We start from the raw sequence: 19,983 nt of genomic DNA, 5'->3' as shown, positions 1-19,983 counted from the left end.
GCAGGCACAAACATTTGCTTATGCAATTAACTTACTGTTGGCTAGTGCAATTTTGCTTCGTTTTTATGAAAATGTGGCCCTCAGCATTAAAATTGGATTTTGGTAAATAGAAGAACATCTGGGTTTTGATGGTTCACATTAACCTGGCACGGGGCAAAGTGAGTTTTATAACCTATTCTGAGCTTCGGAAAAAATCATAGTTTTCTCATAATGGGGGGTGAAAGAATAACATGAAGTGCTTGCATTTTGGATCAGATTATTTGGTCTTTATTAAATGGGAGTTAATTACCTACAGATGCCCAGCCAGATTTGCTATGGTGTTCACGTGTGATTTACAAGGAAATACCACTAGAGCCTTGCACATTCTGCTCAGTGTTTCATATGCTAGCTGCATTTTGCTAAAATAAAGTACATGGGCTGAACGCTGCCTCACTCACACTGGTGACAGCCCTTGAGATGCTCATTGGTGAATGTCAGGAAAGAATTTGACTCTCTGAGCTAGATCCTCAGCTGGTGTGAATCACCATAAGCACTTCAATGAGACTACACCACTTTACACCAGCTGAGGATGAAGCTCAATAGAGGTTACTTGCCTGCAAGTTTATGACAGCTTTCATGAAAGCTAACTGTACATCAGAAATGGCTTGCTATGTACAGTACCTAGAGCAAAGAGAGGCGTCAGTCCCTGCATAATTCAAAATACTGACACTAAGATTTCAGTACATTTACAGTATATGATGGGCCCAGATTGGATGCTAATTCTGGTGGCCAGAAATAGGTAGGTGTCTAAACTTAATTAATCAATGTGAAAAATTGTATCAACAAGGACAGTAGTTCTTCCATCCTTTACAAATCAATTGAGCTCTTAAAATATGGCTTTTTACCCTTTCAGGGAGAGCTTGCAGAGACAGTACAGTTAGTCTGGCTGAGTCCACTAGCTGCTCAGTTTCAGCCCTCTTTGTAGGCTTCGACTTAGTTGCCATCCATCTTGTCCTCCAAAATTACAAAGCAAGGGCTCCCCAGCTGTGGCCTGAAATCTGCTTTTAGCCTTTAAACTGCTGGAGATGTTAAAGCACACAGAGGATTTTACTGTTTCCTGCAACAAATCCTCATCTTTGACAGCACCTGCTCCACGATCTGCTCCCTCTAAGAGTGGGTGAAAAAAAAAACCCAAATCCCCAAGAGAAGTCATTTCTCTTGCCAAGTTACACTTGATTACCTTGCACAGAGAGGAGAGTCTAAGGCAGTAATGCTGCCATCCTGAGGCTCGAGCTGATCTCTTTTCGGGGAGGTTCACAGAGCTCAGGGAAAATGGGAAGGTTTGTTTTTTAAAAGGCTGAGGGGAAAATCCAGAGAGTGCCATTGAGTTCTCAGCATGGACTACCAAGTAGGGAAGGGATAGCTCCTTGCTTACAGAGGCTGAAGTGGAATTCTCCCCAGCAGAGATGTTAACAGGTTCAAAACACAGATCTAGGGTTGCCAACTTTGGTTGGACAAATTCCTGGAGATTTCATCACATGACAATCTTTAATTCAAGATTAATCTTTAATTCCTAGTGACTCCAGGACAATCCTGGATGGTTGGCAACCCTACAGACAGCTAAAATACACCATTAAAATAGAAACACACTGTTCTGACCAAGGCGCATCCTCAGCTCTCTGCACACCACGCCAAGTCACTGACAGTGGAGGTGCCTGGAGCTCAGAGCCACAGTTGTGCCTTGTTTACTCTTAGTCCCACTGAGGTGAAACAAGGCAGAAGGCCTCAGACAGGGGCAGTCTTGCCAAGGGGAGACTGCACTGGTGAAAGATAGCTGCAACCCCTCCTTTGGAGAAATAGGGTGCTGCTGGCTGGGTTAGGGGCATGGCCAGCATGGCTGAAAGATTAGCTGATTTGGTAGGGGCCTACAGAGTACCTAGGGGAAACTTCTGGGGGTCCCCCTGGGACAGGGCAGGCTGTACTTACACAGCTGAGGTGAATGTAGTCCTCACTACTGAGAAAGCTACTGCAGTTTCTTGGCACTGGGAATGGCCAAGTGCTGTGCAGGAGGCCCAGGACATATGCTGAGCCAGGAAGTTGTCTGCTCACCCCCAACTTTGTGTTTCAAAGCAGAAAAGTCCCCTCCTGCAGAAGACCTAGTGAAACATTTCAGTAAAGAGAAAAGGGACCAAGTCCTAGTACTCACAGATACAGACTTTCTCCAGAGCAGCCTACAACACGCACCAGGAAGCGGTTCAGCCCTTTGAAAACCTCTCAGCTAGGAAAGCCTTTCTCTTTCTTTCTCTCTCCAATCACTCCACCTTTCTGAAGAGGGCTTCTATATTTGGAGATACAAAGATGCCCTGTTCTCCCTGACTGGGCTACCCGCAGCTGCCTTCTCTTCTTTCCAATCAGAGGGAAGGGAGGGAAGCAGCTGGACCTGTTAACCTTTGCTGGCTGATTGTGCTTCTCCCATATGTGTGTGAGTGCAGCTGTAGTGAAAGAGGCCTTTACATTCCACTGTATGGTCAGAAACCATGAAAGTGCTCACATACCACAGTGATGGAGGACAAATAAAGATACATAGCCCACCTGAGCAGTACATATAACAGTTGCATGGAATTACACCAGGGTACTCATACATCAAGAATGTTAACATCTCTCACAATGTTATTATAAGGGTCTGGATATATGGTTTTTTTCTTAAGGCCCCAGCTTCTGGAATCATGTCATTTTGTGAGACTTTCACCTTTTGTTTTAAGAACAAGTGAGTTTGTAGCACTCATGGCTGTGGAGAAAAGCTTGCGAATTTGGTCCAAGTGCATCCTAAGGGCTCAAAATCAAGAAGGCAAAATATTTTTAAAAGGCACATTTTTAAGACAATTTCATGATTTTTTGTGGGGAGGGGGGGGGGGCCTGACTGAATATTTGAGGTTGTCAATACTGTATAAAGGGCTTGTTAGCTGCCTCTCTGGTTATGTCCATGTATATTTACCATGTGCAGTTTCTGTAATTACATATGCCGCTATGGTATGTGTGCACACAGCTGTGAAAATCTGGTCCTGCATCATGTGCTAGTGACTTTAGGCACTCGTGTTTTGAAGAAAACTGGTTTCAATTGTCTGATTGTCAATGGAGACTTGACTCTTTCACCAACAAATTTTTTTTCAGTGAGAGAGTTACAGGTTTTATTTGTGGGTGCAGAAAAATGGAGGGTGGATTTTAAAACATCAGGGATTACCATAACACACAAATATACAAAGCATCAATATTCATAAGCACTCAGAACACTGCTTTAATTGCTTTGATATTCTTGGTTAGATTTTTTTAATCCTCTAGTTTAAAGGTCCTTCAGAATCTAATGTACAGTTCCTAGGAGAATCTATAAACATCACATGGACGTGGTGTAATTAAAAATGGTTTGATAGAGAGGTATTTGAACAGCAGGTCTGGTGGCCCTTTGATTTACGGATAAACTCACAGAGTAAGTCACTCTTCCCTGATCTGGATTGTGAAGAGCATATTAATCGCTTTGAAACAAAACATCCTCAGGGAATTGTATCAGTGCTGAGATATACTGTGATGGGATGGGGGGGAGGGAGGCGAGGAGGGACAATATGAATTAAAAACATGTGGCCACATTCACAAGTGGTGCATTTCTGCATAGCTCCATTCACTTCAGTAGAATTAGGCTGAGGTATAGAACATGCTCCATTAAGTCTAAGGAGAAATCCAGACACCCACAAAAAATCCTTGGGGGAGACAGGCAGGTGGTAGAAGGAAGAATGGCTGGAGCTGGGTACAGGGGTTGTACTAAAGCTCAGGGGGCCATATCTTGCTACCATTTACATTGGTGTAAATCAGGAGTAGCTATACTGAGCTCAGTGGAGTTGCTCTACATTTACACCAGTGATACTGAGAGTAGATTTGGCCCTGTCATTGGTTTTAGGGGGATTAATAAACAAAAAGGAAAGGAGGTGCATTCATGAAGGTGGCCAGGGTTCATTTTGTGCTTGAATCCTGATGCTGCCAGGCAAATCCAAGAAACTGATTTCTGTAGTGAATTTGATCAGGTGACAAATGCTGGAGGGAAACCTAGCATCAGAGATGTTAATTCATCATTTTAGCATCTGTTCTCTTTTGTATTTGACACAGTGCAATGTTATAAGATCATTTTAGAATTCTGCTCTTTATTTACAGTGATACTAGAATCACTCTCATGGTACCTGTGAGTCTCCGGGTTAGCCCGTTGCTGTCAATCACATTGTCTTTGGAACCTCCAGACTCCTACTGTGTAACATCTATTTCAGGCAGGAAGCGAGGATCCTTAATATTGCCAGGAATCAGTAGAAACCCTTTTATATCTCTGCTGGCTGGATTATTGTTTGAAAGCTAACAACTGCAGGAACTATAAATGCTTGTGTGTGGGTGTTCAATTACCTGAGATTCTCTGCAGATATTAGCAGCATCTCTTGGGGAAGTCTCATTGGGTATGCAAGATAAAATCGCTCTGGCACTGATCATATGATTTGAAGACTCAAGCCCGAGGCAGCACTACTGAAAGGGGAGGTGAAGCTGCATAAGACACTTGCCTGGTTCAGACAGCAGGAAGCTGTGAGCAGGACATAAATTTTATTCATCAGGGACTAGTAAAGCTAGTGGACTGCTCTGTCGTATCTGTAACCAGGAAACCACCCTGCATAGAGAGGCTTTATTTCTAGTAAGGCTATGTTTTTTCAGGATGTATCATTGCTGATGTTAGAAAAAGGGCATCCATTGCTACATGAGTGGAGACAGTAATTGCTGCAGAAGATTTCTAAGAACCTCATTTGATTCTCAGGATACATGCCTCCTCGAGAATGAATTTAACTGTAGTGGGGCACTATTTTCGGCTGACTTGGTTTGGGATATAGGATGAAAAGAATGTATATGTCAGGGAAGGATTACACTGATCGCAGAGCAAACTAGAGGAAAACTTCCACCTGCACTGCTCGCATCTGGGAAGAATAAAAGGACTAAATATCCTTCCTTCACTGACCGGAGATGGTTTTCTGAGGAAAACCCCAAACCTGCACTCAGCCCAGTACAGACTTTTGCAAGAACAGACATGGTACAAAATATGATTTTGGTGTTTTTCCGTAGGCGCCTGAGCCAAAGACCTGCTGTCGAGGAGCTCGAAAGAAGGAATATACTTAAACGTGAGTACTTAAAAAAAATTATAGCATATTGTATGTGTGTTTTGAAACTACTGAATACATTTCTGAGAGCCATTTCTCCACTGTAGACAAGTTCATGCCCACCCTCTGGGAATGGATTTTTAACCAGTGGAATTTTCACTGGGGTGCGTGCTGGTGTCTAATATGTGTACTTGTCGGAAGGTATACCACTTAATGCAGAAAAAAGGAATAATACAAATCTAGATTTTCAAATAATTCCTGCTGTTATGGCTGCATGAGGAAGGAAGCATGGTCTTGGTTTGACTCAGTTTAGCAATCACCTCGATTATCATTTTACATAGGGACTCAGGACACACTGTCAATTAAAATCCATCAATGCCAAAGTGAAGCACACAGGCATCCTTGGAGAACAGTGACTTTTCTAGCAAATAAATTGCATCAGATCCATTCCTGACCTTTCTAATTTAAAAGGAAAATGAATTAAAGACAGCAAGCTGAGACAGTGCAAGGGTATCAAAATCCTTGCCTTTTACTGTTGTCTGAGCTGCTGGAGACATTTGCTGAACTTCCTTTAGATGGCTGGGGAATCCCCAAAATGATGAGAACAGGGGAATCCTGAAAATTGTTTCTGTTGTCACATGGGTAATCTGGATGGAACAGGTGGAGTTCCATTGCTTTAAAGAAAAGTATAATACACTCTGCTGCATTCATGGTGTATCTTAGCACCAATAATGTAAAAGACATTATTATGTGAAAAATAACCGATTACTTCTTCAAACAAGCTTGAACAACTTAATGGAATACGTGTTTGCATTCTATGAAAGCAATGCTATCTTTGGCTTTTAAATCAGATCTAAGCATTTAGAGGGTTGTATTTCACTAGTACAGAAAATTGCCTAAATAATTTGCCTGCTTTAGTCACAATTTCATGTCGCAAGGCTGAGCCTGATGTTCTAATCTGATGATTTGTTCAGGTGTTTGACAGATTCATTTTCTTGCTTAAACTGAAGAAAGAAATCCCCGTGAGAGTGGGGGACATTAGTTTTCCAGAATGGTTTAGATTTAGGAAGTTTCTTCTTTACAAAGTTAAATTGTGCATCCCAATTTTTCTCCTGAAGGAGAAAACTAGAAATGTCTAGGAAAATTATACTAACAAAGAGGAACCCAGCAGCATGGCCGCACAGATCACAGTGTCACCTTAATTTGGGAGGGTTTGGATTGCATGCTGCTTTTTCTTTCTTATCAGTTGATACAAGAGGGCTTGATGCTGCTCTCATTGAAGGCAATAGGATTTGGAGACAGAGGGAACTGAAGGGGACTCCTTGGTCATCTTTGGTTGGTTCAGCTATTCAAGTACATCAAACCATTTACTTTGAAAATAGTTCTTGTGACATGTAAATTAATTACCCATTCAACGCATACACAGATTCATTTACACATATTCAAATTACAAACAACACATAACACAAATTCTTGTGACCTGTATACATATTAACCCAGTTTAACCTCAAACCTCAGCTATCAGAAGGAAAATCAATTGAGCTAAAATTTCTGTATCAGATGGGACCAGATTTGCAAACGAGTGGAACACTCTGCATCTGCCATTGAAAACCAGCTCCCTTCATTCTCTGGTCTAAATCCAAGATGAGCTCCTCTGAGAATCTGGTCCTTCATGTTTGTTACTTTCTGGGGTACACTGGCTACATCCTTAATCTAGATTAAATTGACCATTTTTAATATTAAAAAAAACATTGTGTAACATTCATATAATGAGCTTACAGAGGGAGCTAAAGCAGAACAGAAGATGAAGCAGAATTAAAGATATGTCCTCCATGCCAGCTAAACATACTGCGTTAGATTTACTGCACATAAATCTGGAGTAACTCTGTCAGCTTCAGTGCAGTTACTTTGGATTTGCACAGGGTTCATCTTGGATTAGAAGCTGCACAATTCTACTTACATTACCTTTTTCATTACATATAAATGTCAGCTACATTGCAAAGAACCCAGGTCATCACTGAGCCAGCAGGGACCTTAGAACGTGTGAAAAAGAAGGGTAAATAATTTGACAGCAGCTGTTAAAAAGTCAGTGTTCAAGTTAGTGACAGAGATATGGACACTTTTCCCAATGACTTTAACGAGAGCATGATTGGATCTGATCTTGCCAAACCATGATTATGTTAGTACCCCCATTGAAATCAATGTGACCTCATGAATTGTAAGTGTTATTATGAGGTTATTTTTTTAAAGTATTCATGAGATGAAGAGAAATAATTTTTTTTACTCTCCCTCATGGAGGCGACTCTGGGATAAGAGAGGTACTTAAAAAAACCCCAACACTTACTTATAATCTTATTGATTTTATTCATTCCTATATTTTTAAATATAGAAAAACACTGCTTGTTCAGTACAGGGCATGACTGCCACAGTAACTGTGTGTTCAAACCAAAAAATCAGTCCCAGGAGTTCAGATGGGTTTTCTATTATATTCTGAGAGCAAGCCATTGATATTCATATTCAAAGAGGCAGCTCCTCTTACACGGATTGTACAATCCCTGCTTCATTCTTAACACGGCTGATTGCTCCTGCGTCATGCATAGTTTAGAATTCCCTGCATAACTCACACAGAGCAAGGGTGTGAGTTATACAGTGTCACATGCAGTAGTGGAACAGGAGTATTACTCCACTGAGATGTGTAGTGTTAAAGTCAGACATTTAATAATGAATGGATCCAAATATAGGCAATGTGAGGTTGCTGTGAAAACCTCTCCAGTTCTTCTCTGTAGTAATATTTGCATTCTGTAATGTCCCTGCTGACATTTCCTTCCACCAAACAGGGAAAGTTTACCAAGATCTTGCATTTGCTTCCTGATGAATTACTTTTCATACTCCCACAATTGTTAAGCAAAACAAGTTTAACTTTACCTAAATCTAGATGTGCCATTATCGATACGGACCATGATGTGTGCTTAGCATTTCAAAACGACAAAACGCAATCTTCTGACTGCATAGGCATATTCGTGTTTCCATCTTAGAAAACCACCCAGTGCCCATGTGGAATGCATCATGACTATATCCCAATGGACATTTAGATAGATGTAGAAGAGCCTTTTTTAAAAAGTGAAAATACAACCATAAAGGTCTAGTCAAAAAGTGGTTAATAAATAGTGAATGAGGCATATTAGTTACTTTCTGGGGGCATCTTGCCATTGCATAGCATGTCCAATTTTTTTTAAAGCTATTTTTCCCAATTTTTTCATATTTCCTCCTCAGATACTGCAGACAATTGCCACCTAAATCTTTGGTCATCTCACTGACGCTTCTGAAACACGGCCATATCATCAGTCTCATGTATTCTACTTTAAAGTTATATGCAGCACCACTATAGCGTACTGGGTGATTTTAGGTTCTCTAATTTACATTTTCTGTTTACCTAGTTGCACATATATTGCTACAGTGCTTCTTTAAATAGATCCACGTGTCTGTATTTCAACGTAAACTAAAGAATACAGAAAAAGGGGAGGGGCAAGAAAAAGGCTCATTTCCAAAAATAGCTTTTGCTTGACTGACAGACAATGAGAACACTGCTATCTACAGCCGTGGTTTTCAACCTGTGGTCCACGGAGCCCTGGGGGTCTGCAGACCATGTGCAAGATTTCCAAAGGAGTCTGCATCTCCATACAAATTTTCTTAGCAAATGAAAAAAGGTTGAAAACCACTGATCTCTAGGCTCACTGAATGGTTAAACATCTTTCCCCTAGGTCTCTAGCATTGTTTAGGTCATGGACTTGAGTCTAAATTTAGTAACAGATAGCACTAGAAATAGAAAATCCATTAAGTGGTATCCTAAGGCAAAGGATATATTTCACACAACAGTACAGGACTCAAGTCTATTTTTAGATCCAGTGTGTAGGAGTTACCGGGGCTTGAATGTTAATAGAATACACAAAAGCAAACTGGCTTAGCACAGAATATCACATAAGAAAACCTGTGAGTATAAAGAGGCTCTAACACAACTGCCATATCTTGAATAGTAGAGGGAAAAGGATAGCGTGTAAGTCAAGGCTGAATATTGTAGCAATGTGACCAACTAAATATGAAGCCTGAGAGCATAAGCTCACAAGGTACATGGTTTCCCTGAAGTACGTACAGGAAAATGTTTCAGCATCTTAATTCAAGTATGACAGGACTCTAACAAAGACATGGCATAACAAACTATCATTCATAATTTTAAAGGTATTGCTTTTCCCTCCAAAAGTTTATCTAGCTGAAGAATTGGACTGGCTGCTTTAAGTTTATGAAAGCTTATTGTAACTGGAGGTTATGTCACAGGAAAAACTGACATTGGCATACGTGCTTCTGTGTCCTCATTGACAGGTAGCTGTGTATTCTGGCAATGCCCCCAACAGGCATAGTAAGGACTGAGCTAGCAATTCAGAAGGACTAAGGAACTGCACCACGCTTCTTCATATTTTAACTTTTATTGCCTGGATGTACTGGAAACAACTGATCTTCCTACATGAGGAAAGTCATCTCTCTTTTTATATTTTCTGCAGAGAGAAATGATCAAACAGAGCAGGAGGAAAGAAGGGAAATCAAGCAGAGGCTGACGAGAAAGGTAAAATCTTGAAATGTTTTCAGTGACATTTAAAGAGCTTAATGCAAACTAATAACAAAGAGCCCAGAGTAAAAACAGTATCTAATTTTTTTAAATCATATAAAAGACAAACGGCCATGGTGGTCACCATTAAAAAAATAACATGTATACACAATGATATGTGAGACAGTTGTATTTAATAACTAGAACAGAAAATAACTACAATATCTCAGGTAATTATCCACAGATGTTGGCTCTTTAAATGGCACTCACTGTATTTGAGAGGCTAACGGAAAATTTGCACAAGAACCTAAAATCAGCTCATTTGAGATCATTTGCCTCATACTGCATATTTTGCAACTATATTGCGAGGAAAGCAGTTCCTTTCCACTGTTCGTAGCAATGAGAATCCCAGAGTAAGCTGACTCCTTGCTGAGCACCAGGTGCATTCCTGCCTGAAATATCTCTCTGCAGACCTTTTCATTTTAAGGTCTATCAGATTCTCGGCCTGATCCTGTCATTGCTCTGTTTGCAGAAGTCCCTGTGGGAGTCCATGGTAACACAGTGCAATATTCAAAGGCACATTGTGATGACAGTTTGCTAAGCCTTGGGTCTGTAGTTCTTACACTGGGCCCAATCCAGAAGCCCTTACTCATTTTGCAAGATTGAGCCCTTACATTGTAATTCATTGTGGTTATTTGAAATATATTGCAAGTTCAGCTTTATAAAGCTGTGTGTGACAAGATATTCCATTATAAAGCCACTGTACACTAGCCCTCAGCTCCATTTATCCGATTATTACTGTTCCAACAATGATACTCAGAAGTGTTTCAGTAGCTCCTTGAGATAAAGGCACATGAAGAGAGAAGCCGTCTCGTTAATAGAAAAATGCCTTTATAGAAAGACTAAAGATAGCATAATATTAAAATTATTTTCCTTTACAAAAACTATCCTAATGTTTCTAATGATAGATAAGTTTCACTCACTGACTGTAGGACAGATTCTGAATCCAGTTATAACACTGTGAATCTGGAATGATGGCATTACCCATGTAAATGAGATCAGAATCTGGCTCTGTATCTCAATGTTTCTGTGCATTTAAGACGAATTAATCAATTTCAAATCTTTTCAGTTTAAATAGATATATATTTTATATACATAAATATACAATATACAAAATAAAGATGGGGAATAAAAATGCATGTGATTCTATTTTTGTTCCGTTGAATGTATGTCTCAGTTTTATTTCCTATTCATATTGATATACTTCTTCACAAAACTTATTGATACAGCTCAATCAGAGACCTACAGTCGATGAACTAAGAGACAGAAAAATTTTAATTCGATTCAGCGATTATGTAGAGGTGGCAAAAGCACAGGACTACGACAGACGTGCAGACAAACCATGGACAAGACTATCAGCAGCCGATAAGGTACAGACATACTTAAAAATATAATTAAGATGACTACTGTCTTTTTCAAAAAAAGAAAAGGAGGACTGGTGGCACCTTAGAGACTAACCAATTTATTTGAGCATGAGCTTTCGTGAGCTACAGCTCACTTTTTTGTTTGCTTTGCTTGTAAGTAGTACATCAGGTCATGTAAACAGTGGTATGACTAAACAAGTCTCGATATTCTAAGGAAATACATCTTGGAGTAAGTGGCTGCTCTTGGTGAAAGTGACACTCAATACTCCCCATGAGCCAAATTTTGTACTCTGAGGTCACACAAAAACACACACACACACACACACGCACGCACCAGAATAGGCTCTAAAGACAGTTGACAATGAGGTACTAATAGCTGATGCAGATTTAAGTACTTTAAACGTTCCTGCATTTTCAGCAAACAGAAGCCACACCGACCACAGGATGTAAAACATACCTTTAAATAGTGAAAAGGCTTCTTAAATAAACAAACAAACTTATTAGAAAAAGTATGGAGTGCAGTACACTACACAATCTATCATAGATCTTTGCCACCCATTTCTGTAGTGTATGAGAAATCTAGGACCAAACTTTATACCAAAAAGTTACTCAGTACAAAATCTTTGTTACAAATATGTACATATCACTACTTTATTCTCTACTGATGAGCTCCCAAAGAAAGCACTTTTTCGCTAGCCCTGAGAGTGGCCAATCTAAAGTACACACATTTTCACTTTATTACATGATTACCATATATTTGATTTTTTTGCTGTGTTGCTATGGCCCTGTTGGTCCCAGGATATGAGAGAAAAGGTGGGTGAGGTAATATCTTTTATTGGCCCAACTTCTGTTGGTGGAAAGGACAAGCTCTGTGAAGCTCAAAAGCTTGTCCCTTCCACCAAAAGAAGTTGGGCCAATAAAAGATATTACCTCACCCACCTTGTTTCCCTCATATATTTGATTTACAGTATTAAATGATCCTAGACTTTATACTTAAGTGGCTGGGTAGGAAGGAAATGGCTTACAATGAATCAGGCTAGAATGCTTGTTGAACAAGGTTTTAGAGCATGTCTACACTTACCTCCAGAGTGATCGATCCAGCAGGGGTCGATTTATCGCATCTAGTGAAAACGTGATAAATCGACTGCTGAGTGCTCTCCCGTCGACTCTGGTACTCCACCAGAGCGAGAAGCGCAGGCAGAGTTGACAGGGGAGCATCAGCAATCTACCTACTGCAGCAAAGACACCGCGGTGAGTAGATCTAAGTACATCGACTTCAGCTATGTTATTCACGTAGCTGAAGTTGCGTAACTTAGATCGATCCCCCCCCCCACCCAGTGTAGACCAGGCCTTAAAGTTTTGGCTCAAGATTGCAGGAGGCTGGGAGAACAACTGGGGACGTTGGGCTAATTATTGGATACAGTGGCAAATATAGGACTGGATTGCTCACTGCTTGATGCTGGGCTATGGAAATCAGACATGCCTTTCTCATTCTCACATGTGCTGAAGAGTTTCCCAACAAGAAGGTAGAAAATATATGAATAGTGTAATAAATGGTATTAGAGAACTCTAACCTAATTTAGGATTTATTTTTATTTGCCATCTTTGTCTTAGTTGTCTTCCTGAATTCATTTAAAAGTGCTTATAGTGAGTATTATTTTGCAAGGTATTATGTGATAATCAATGCTGTAAAGCAGAAGTTTTATTAGTAGTATGGGATAATCAACATCCAGGTCTAGGAGTTTGCTAGTCGTACAGATTTGAGGCTGAAGGGATCTCATACCAGTGTGTGTGTAGCATTTTTAAAGTGGGAGCAGGGCTATTGTGTTTTGTTGTGCTTTTGCTAAAGACACTTATCAAAATATATATGACATATTTGCTTTCTAACAGAACTCCCGCTAATTGGGTTACATCCCCTGCACACGCAATTATTCTACAAGGTACTAACTGAAACTGGAGCTGAGAGTAATAAGAATTTAAGCTGGATTTCACCCTTAGATGTATACTGCAGCCCATTGAATCCAAGAGTGGATTTTGTGTCAATAATTAAGACAAACTGAATCATGGTGTAAATGCTGCATCTCCATAGAAATCAGTAATGTTGCACCCACTCACTCTAGTTCTTAATAAGGTGTGAAACATGAGAGTCATTGTCTGACCCTTTCAAGCAACCCTTTGTCCTGTCCTGCAAGCTATTAATTTTAAAGTAAGCATACAATTAAACTTTTAGCTCTCTCATTCACATCTCAGGGGCTGAAAAAATCCATTTATTTCTGGGCAAAAATTATATTACTTTCCCCCACATTTTTATTTCTTCCAATAAACCACATCTCTGATTTGACACATGCCTGTGTATTAGAGCTTCACAAGTTTAGGTAGCTAAATTACATAGTAGTATGTACGAATTTACAAAAGCACTCCAGTCTGATCCAGGCCAGTAACAGTAGTCATTTGGGGAAAGGAAACAAATCAATTTACACCTGCTTTGGATTTTATGGTGTGTAATGTATCAAGAGGGAAAATTTTCCCCTCACATATGATTGTGCAATGCCACACACGTAAATGACTAACATCTGGTCCATTATTTGCATATTGTGACAATGCGGTCTGATTTTTATTTTGAAATGGGCCAGTACTGAAATTCTCCACATTTCAACTGTCCAGTTGCTGGAGGAGGAACCTCTGCTTCTGCTCACTAACTTAACCAGAATGTCATTAAGTGTTGGGGAGTGAGCATTATGATTTTATGTTCCTCTCAGGACTGCTTCTAATGATAGTATTTATGTCAATATCTTTAAAAGACAGTGATCAGTATACATGGAGAGAAGCTAAATACTGGCTCTCCTCAATATTGGCTGGCCACATGTCCTTTGTTTGTAGCCTCCCACACTCTTTACATGGAATTTGCTGTTTTGATTATTTTTAAGGGCTCTTATTTGCTTATTTAAAAAAAAAAAGGTTTACAAATTCAAAATGATTTTTTTAACCTTGCTTCCATTTTCAATTCCTAGGCAGCAATTCGTAAAGAGCTAAATGAATACAAAAGTAATGAAATGGAGGTCCATGCATCAAGCAAGCATTTGACAAGGTCAGTCATCCAGATATTTGTTCATTTTTCCTTTACCTGCAGTATCCATTTTTTTGAGCTCTGAATCTGCAGAATATATTGTTCCTGCCCGGCTCTGAAATCTGCAGGAAAAGCTTTACCTTGGGGGGGGGGAATAAAAGTGCTCCTGCTTCATCTCAGAGTATATGTGCTGTGAGATTACCATCTGTTGACCAGCAACTCCCTCCCCAAACCCCCAGACCTCAAAATGCATTGTTTGTACCTGTGATTTAAAAGGCCATCCCTGAAGAAGGACCACAGGATGTATTGCACGGAGAACGTGACCTGTGATATAAGGCAGATGAATAGGCAAAGTATTTAAGTTTGCAGTCTCATCATTCAGCTGTAACACCAATGTTGAACAATAAGAAGACGAAGTGTTTGTATTATAGAACATAATAAAGAACACACAAAGGATTCACTCTGCTGGATTTTAAAAGAAAAAGCTCTGCTTAAAAAGTTTCAGTATTATTCACGCACTCAGGGTCTTGCCAGCTTTTTCAATAGAAAGTAGAAGTTTCAGTGACTTGTGTAAAATATTTAGTGGGTCTCAGTCCAGTTACTAGTGGAAGGGAGTCAGCATCATAAAACACACCATCACAATAATCCTGAACTGGTAACTCTGTGGCAACTCAGCAGAGAAGCCAAGGATCAGATAATATGGGCATAGGCCCCAAATTACTGTTTCAGTCCTAGAGAGAGAGGATAGAAGCAGAATGGTGAGGCAGTGTGAGGATGTTTGCACTGCCAATGCCTGTAAGCACATATACTCTGCTGACACAGAAGAGTCCTCACTCGCCAGCACTGTTAATCTAGCACCATTCACAGTTACTATATTCACATGAAGAAAAGGAGGACTTGTGGCATATTAGGGACTAACACATTTATTTGAGCATAAGCTTTTGTGAGCTACAGCTCACTTCATCGGATGCATTCAGTGGAAAATACAGTGGGGAGATTTCTATACATAGAGAACATGAAACAATGGGTATTACCATACACACTGTAATGAGAGTGATAACTTAAGGTGAGCTATTACCAGCAGGAGAGCAGGGGGGATACTGTTCCTGATGGCTTGTTGTCCATCTTTGTGTGGAATGTTGATGTAGAAGGCTTCTACATCCATAGTGGCTAGGATGGTGTTTTCAGGAAGATCACCGATGGATTGTACTTTCCTCAGGAAGTCAGTGGTGTCTCAAAGATACCTGGGAGTGCTGGTAGCGTAGGGCATGAGGAGTCTACATAGCCAGACAATCCTGTTGTCAGGGTGCCAATGCCTGAGATGATGGGGCGTCCAGGTTTATGGATCTTGGGTAGCAGATAGAATACCCCTGGTCGGAGTTCCAGGGGTGTGTCTGTGCGGATTTGTTCTTGTGCTTTTTCAGGGAGTTTCTTGAGCAAATGCAGTAGTTTCTTTTTGGTAAACCTCAGTGGGATCAGAGGGTAATGTAGAAAGTGGTGTTAGAGAGCTGCCTAGCAGCCTCCTGTTCATATTCCGACCTATTCATGATGACAGCACCTCTTGTCAGCCTTTTTGATTATGATGTCAGAGTTGTTTCTGAGGCTGTGGATGGCATTGTGTTCTGCACGGCTGAGGTTATGGGGCAAGTGGTGCTGCTTTTCCATTCTTACAACTACAATACCCACCTGCTGAAGTGAAGAAACAGATTGACAGAGCCAGAAGAGTACCCAGAAGTTACCTACTACAGGACAGGCCCAACAAAGAAAATAACAGAACGCCACTAGCAATCACCTTCAGCCCCCAACTAAAACCTCTCCAACGCATCATCAAGGATCTACAACCTATCTTGAAGGACAACCCATCACTCTCACAGATCTTGGGAGACAGGCCAGTCCTTGCTTACAGACAGCCCCCCAACCTGAAGCAAATACTCCCCAGCAACCACACACCACACAACAGAACGACTAACCCAGGAACCTATCCTTGCAACAAAGCCCGTTTACCAACTATGTCCACATATCTATTCAGGGGACACCATCATGGGGCCTAATCACATCAGACACACTATCAGAGGCTCGTTCACCTGCACATCTACCAATGTGATATATGCCATCATGTGCCAGCAATGCCCCTCTGCCATGTACATTGGTCAAACTAGACAGTCTCTATGTAAAAGAATAAACGGACACAAATCAGACGTCAAGAATTATAACATTCAAAAACCAGTCGGAGAACACTTCAATCTCTTTGGTCACTCGATTACAGACCTAAAAGTGGCAATTCTTCAACAAAAAAACTTCAAAAACAGACTCCAACGAGAGACTGCTGAATTGGAATTAATTTGCAAACTGGATTCCCCACCCCCCCACACTTTTCCTTTGACGTTCTTGTCAACTGCTGGAAATGACCCACCTTGATTATCACTGCAAAAGGTCCCCCCCCACCCCGCTCGCCTGCTGGTAATAGCTCACCTTAAGTGATCACTCTCGTTACAGTGTGTATGGTAACACCTATTGTTTCATGTTCTCTATGTATAGAAATCTCCCCACTGTATTTTCCACTGAATGCATCCGATGAAGTGAACTGTAGCTCACAAAAGCTTATGCTCAAATAAATGTGTAAGTCTCTAAGGTGCCACAAGTACTCCTTTTCTTTTTGCGGATACAGACTAGTATGGTTGCTACTCTGAAATATATTCACATGGAAATTTAAATGCATGTGCAGCTCTATATCAATTAGAAAGTAAAAATTAAAAGACAAGGCACTTGCTGATAGGTGCTACTGAAATCTACTCCTCACCATCTGGTTAAAAACGGGATTTACAGGTACGGAAAGTGGCAAGAGGTAGTGGTCCAGTAGGTGAGAAGGAAGAGGCAGAATGTTACCTGCAATGATGAGATTGGAGGAAAGTCACTTTAATGAATAGCAACAGTAATGGCCAAATTCTGCCCTTTGATTTCTATTAGCATCTCATTGGCTCTCAAATGGGACACATCTGAGGGATGAAACTGACCCAGTTTTATATTAACGTTAGATAATTCCAGACTGCATGTACAGAGCTGGGAATTTGTCACAGTTTTTGTGACATTACAGAACCTGAGCTTTAGCCATGTGGTTTATGTCACTGGCTTCTGGCAAAATAATATCTACAATAATGGGAAGGCTGTAGCTTAGGTCTGGCAGCAAAGGATATTTTATTTAATTGAAGCTACTTAGTGAGTTTAATTAGGCAGATTAAAATGACACATTTTGAAATGTGGCCAGGACACCAGGGTTAAATACTCCAAACTACTTTCAGCTAATGCCATCATGCCACTAGTGTTTAGGACTTTATTTTTACATCTCATCCAAGAGAAGAACTGTCCAATGCCTCAGGGTATTTCTTCTGTACAGATTCAAAAGAAAAAGAGTGCCACCTACTATGTCAACAATACCTCTACTGGCAGTACCTGGTTGTTTGGGTTTTTTTGTTTTTTTTTTAAAGGTGCCCATCAAAGTACCAACTCAATGTTGCTTATTTTGTGAAAGCTGACAGGATCACAGCATATCATGGTATATTATTAGCAACAAACAAAATTATGGCCCATATCTTTAAAAAAATTCATGCACAATTGTGTTTGCATGCTCAAATAATTATACACGCAAATGATTTTTCAGATAGCTAATTGATGACTTTTGCATGCAGTTACTGTGTCTGGCCATGCAACCATGGCAGATGCACACACAATGTGCACATATTTTCAAAAACACACACACTTTTCTGTAGGCTATCAACAGAGGGATCAGCCTGACCACTATTCTAGCTTGTTCACATTTTGAGGAAGCATATGCCATTATTGTAGGAGTTAAAATAGCAAACAGGTGTGGTAAAACAATCATGTATAACATCCGTTAGGTACTGTTGAGGTACACAAGTCAAAGGGGATCAGAACATATGAAGGTATATAATTTCACTACCACACCTCCTAAAAAGGCATTAATAAAAAGGTTTTGAATAACCTCCTCATGATAGATTTTAAAATAATTCTATGCATTTTAACAAGTATTGCTTGCTGTGGATTACTGTCACTATCACATCCCCTTGCTATGTATATTCAGGCATATGGCATTTACCAATTATGATTTGAACAGTTAAACCTGGAAGATTGTGTGTCTACTAGCATAATTTTCATATGTAATGGGTAGGCCCAAAATGATATTCTAATTAACTCATAATCATGCTGAAAACATCAAGTCTGATACTGTAAACTGCTTGTTACCCTCATTAAAACCCTTTTAAAGATGTCACTTCAGTTCTACAACCACAATAATGTACTACAAACAGGCTGGAATGAGTCAGGTGTTTTGCTACTATTGTCATGTGAAAATTACATTCTGCCTATCTATTATTACTATTTAAATAATGGTAGCAGCCAAACTGTGGCAGGCACTTTGCAAAGCCACTGGAAGACTGGCTCACAGCCTCAGAGGTATTTAGCTAACTCGTATTTAAGTCAATCAGTTAGATGCCTAAATATCTTTGAAGATATGCACCACAGTCATTGTTTCGGAGGGTACATTCTAAAAAAGGCAGACAGAGAAGCAATTAACATACAAGCAAAGTGGTCAGGGTGATGATAGGCACATCCTATGAGTTTTCTTTTCAAAGTTAAACCACTGAAGAATCCCTTTCTTCACAGCTCAGCCCCCTAGTTTTTCCCCCACACCAATTCCCAGCCTCACTTCCATCCTCCTTATTGCAAATAGGTGATGGGGAGATTTGGAAGTGGGAGTCAATGAGGAATGAAAAGAACATAATAGAACTCAAGGAAGGGAGAATTTGTAGTTGAGGAAGCCCGTATGCAGAGAGAACTTTTGCCAGAGGCACTCAGTGGCACAGGACCAAAACCAAGGGGATAAAATGCTATGAACCTTGGCATATTTTTAGTCATATTGGCCTTATATGTAGAACATGTTGGGGATCTTTCATGAAAAAGATGCTCTAGAAATGTGATTCAATGGTATTAAACAGAATGGACACAATTTTAAATAGTATTATTTCTTATTGCAATAATATATTTAATTTTTAAAAATGCTGTTATAAAGTGATTTTTAAAGTGTCTCTTTTTTTATAACCTTCTAGATTTCACAGGCCATAGAGATTTTCTTCTGAGAAGAATTTGTCTTTACTTTTGATACTGCTGCTGAACACACATCAGGGAATGTATAAAGGTCTTTCCCTGAAGTTCAGTTCACAATACCCTGACGTTTGTGTGAGAGGAGGACTGTGCAGGTGAAATCTCTGCAGCACGTACACACAGGAGGTACCAGAGGACGTACTTCACTCTTTGATGCCAGAAGAGTGATGGCCTGTCGGGTGGGAGGATCAGTTGAAAACGAATGAAGTAAAGCTACTGGAAGGAACTTACTGCTCTCCTTTAACACTTGTTTTAAACTGTTTTGCAGCATATCTTGGAAAAGGAGATGTTGTGCATGTACAGGCTTTACCATTCCAGGGCCTCTGACATAATGGACATGACGCACTGTCATTCAGTATTATGTTGACAAGACATTTTGAACTAATCACAATTAGTTTGTAAAACACTTACGTTCATGTTATACAAAATGATTTAATGTATTATAATTTCTTTCTTTTTTATATAATGTCTAACGAAAACACAGCTGCAACATTTTTGATTCCTGTTAATTTTGTTCTTTAATTAAATGACTACTTATTGCAGGAAATGAGCACACTT

At 40.0% G+C, this 19,983-nt stretch overlaps 1 protein-coding gene across 4 annotated transcripts in view; it reads left to right on the top strand.

The window, feature by feature from the left end:
• PHACTR3 (phosphatase and actin regulator 3) overlaps nucleotides 1-19,944 on the top strand; it is a 169,614-nt gene extending 149,670 nt beyond the window's left edge. For 3 of the 4 annotated variants that reach the window (XM_084645538.1, XM_084645537.1, XM_084645539.1), the window contains exons 9-13: nucleotides 5,122-5,177; nucleotides 9,713-9,774; nucleotides 11,046-11,186; nucleotides 14,192-14,268; nucleotides 19,371-19,944. In XM_084645538.1, coding sequence (XP_084501664.1) covers nucleotides 5,122-5,177; nucleotides 9,713-9,774; nucleotides 11,046-11,186; nucleotides 14,192-14,268; nucleotides 19,371-19,386 — 352 coding nt within the window. In that variant the 3' untranslated portion in view covers nucleotides 19,387-19,944. The remainder of the gene's footprint in view (nucleotides 1-5,121; nucleotides 5,178-9,712; nucleotides 9,775-11,045; nucleotides 11,187-14,191; nucleotides 14,269-19,370) is intronic. The other variant, XM_084645540.1, reaches the window with a different exon arrangement.
• The last annotated feature ends 39 nt before the right edge of the window (nucleotides 19,945-19,983 follow it).

Source organism: Lepidochelys olivacea (genome assembly GCF_965140295.1).
Source record: "Lepidochelys olivacea isolate rLepOli2 genome assembly, chromosome: 13".
NCBI lineage: Eukaryota > Metazoa > Chordata > Testudines > Cheloniidae > Lepidochelys > Lepidochelys olivacea.
Note: the sequence above shows the minus strand (reverse complement) of the source record. Positions and strands in the feature narration are given on the sequence as shown.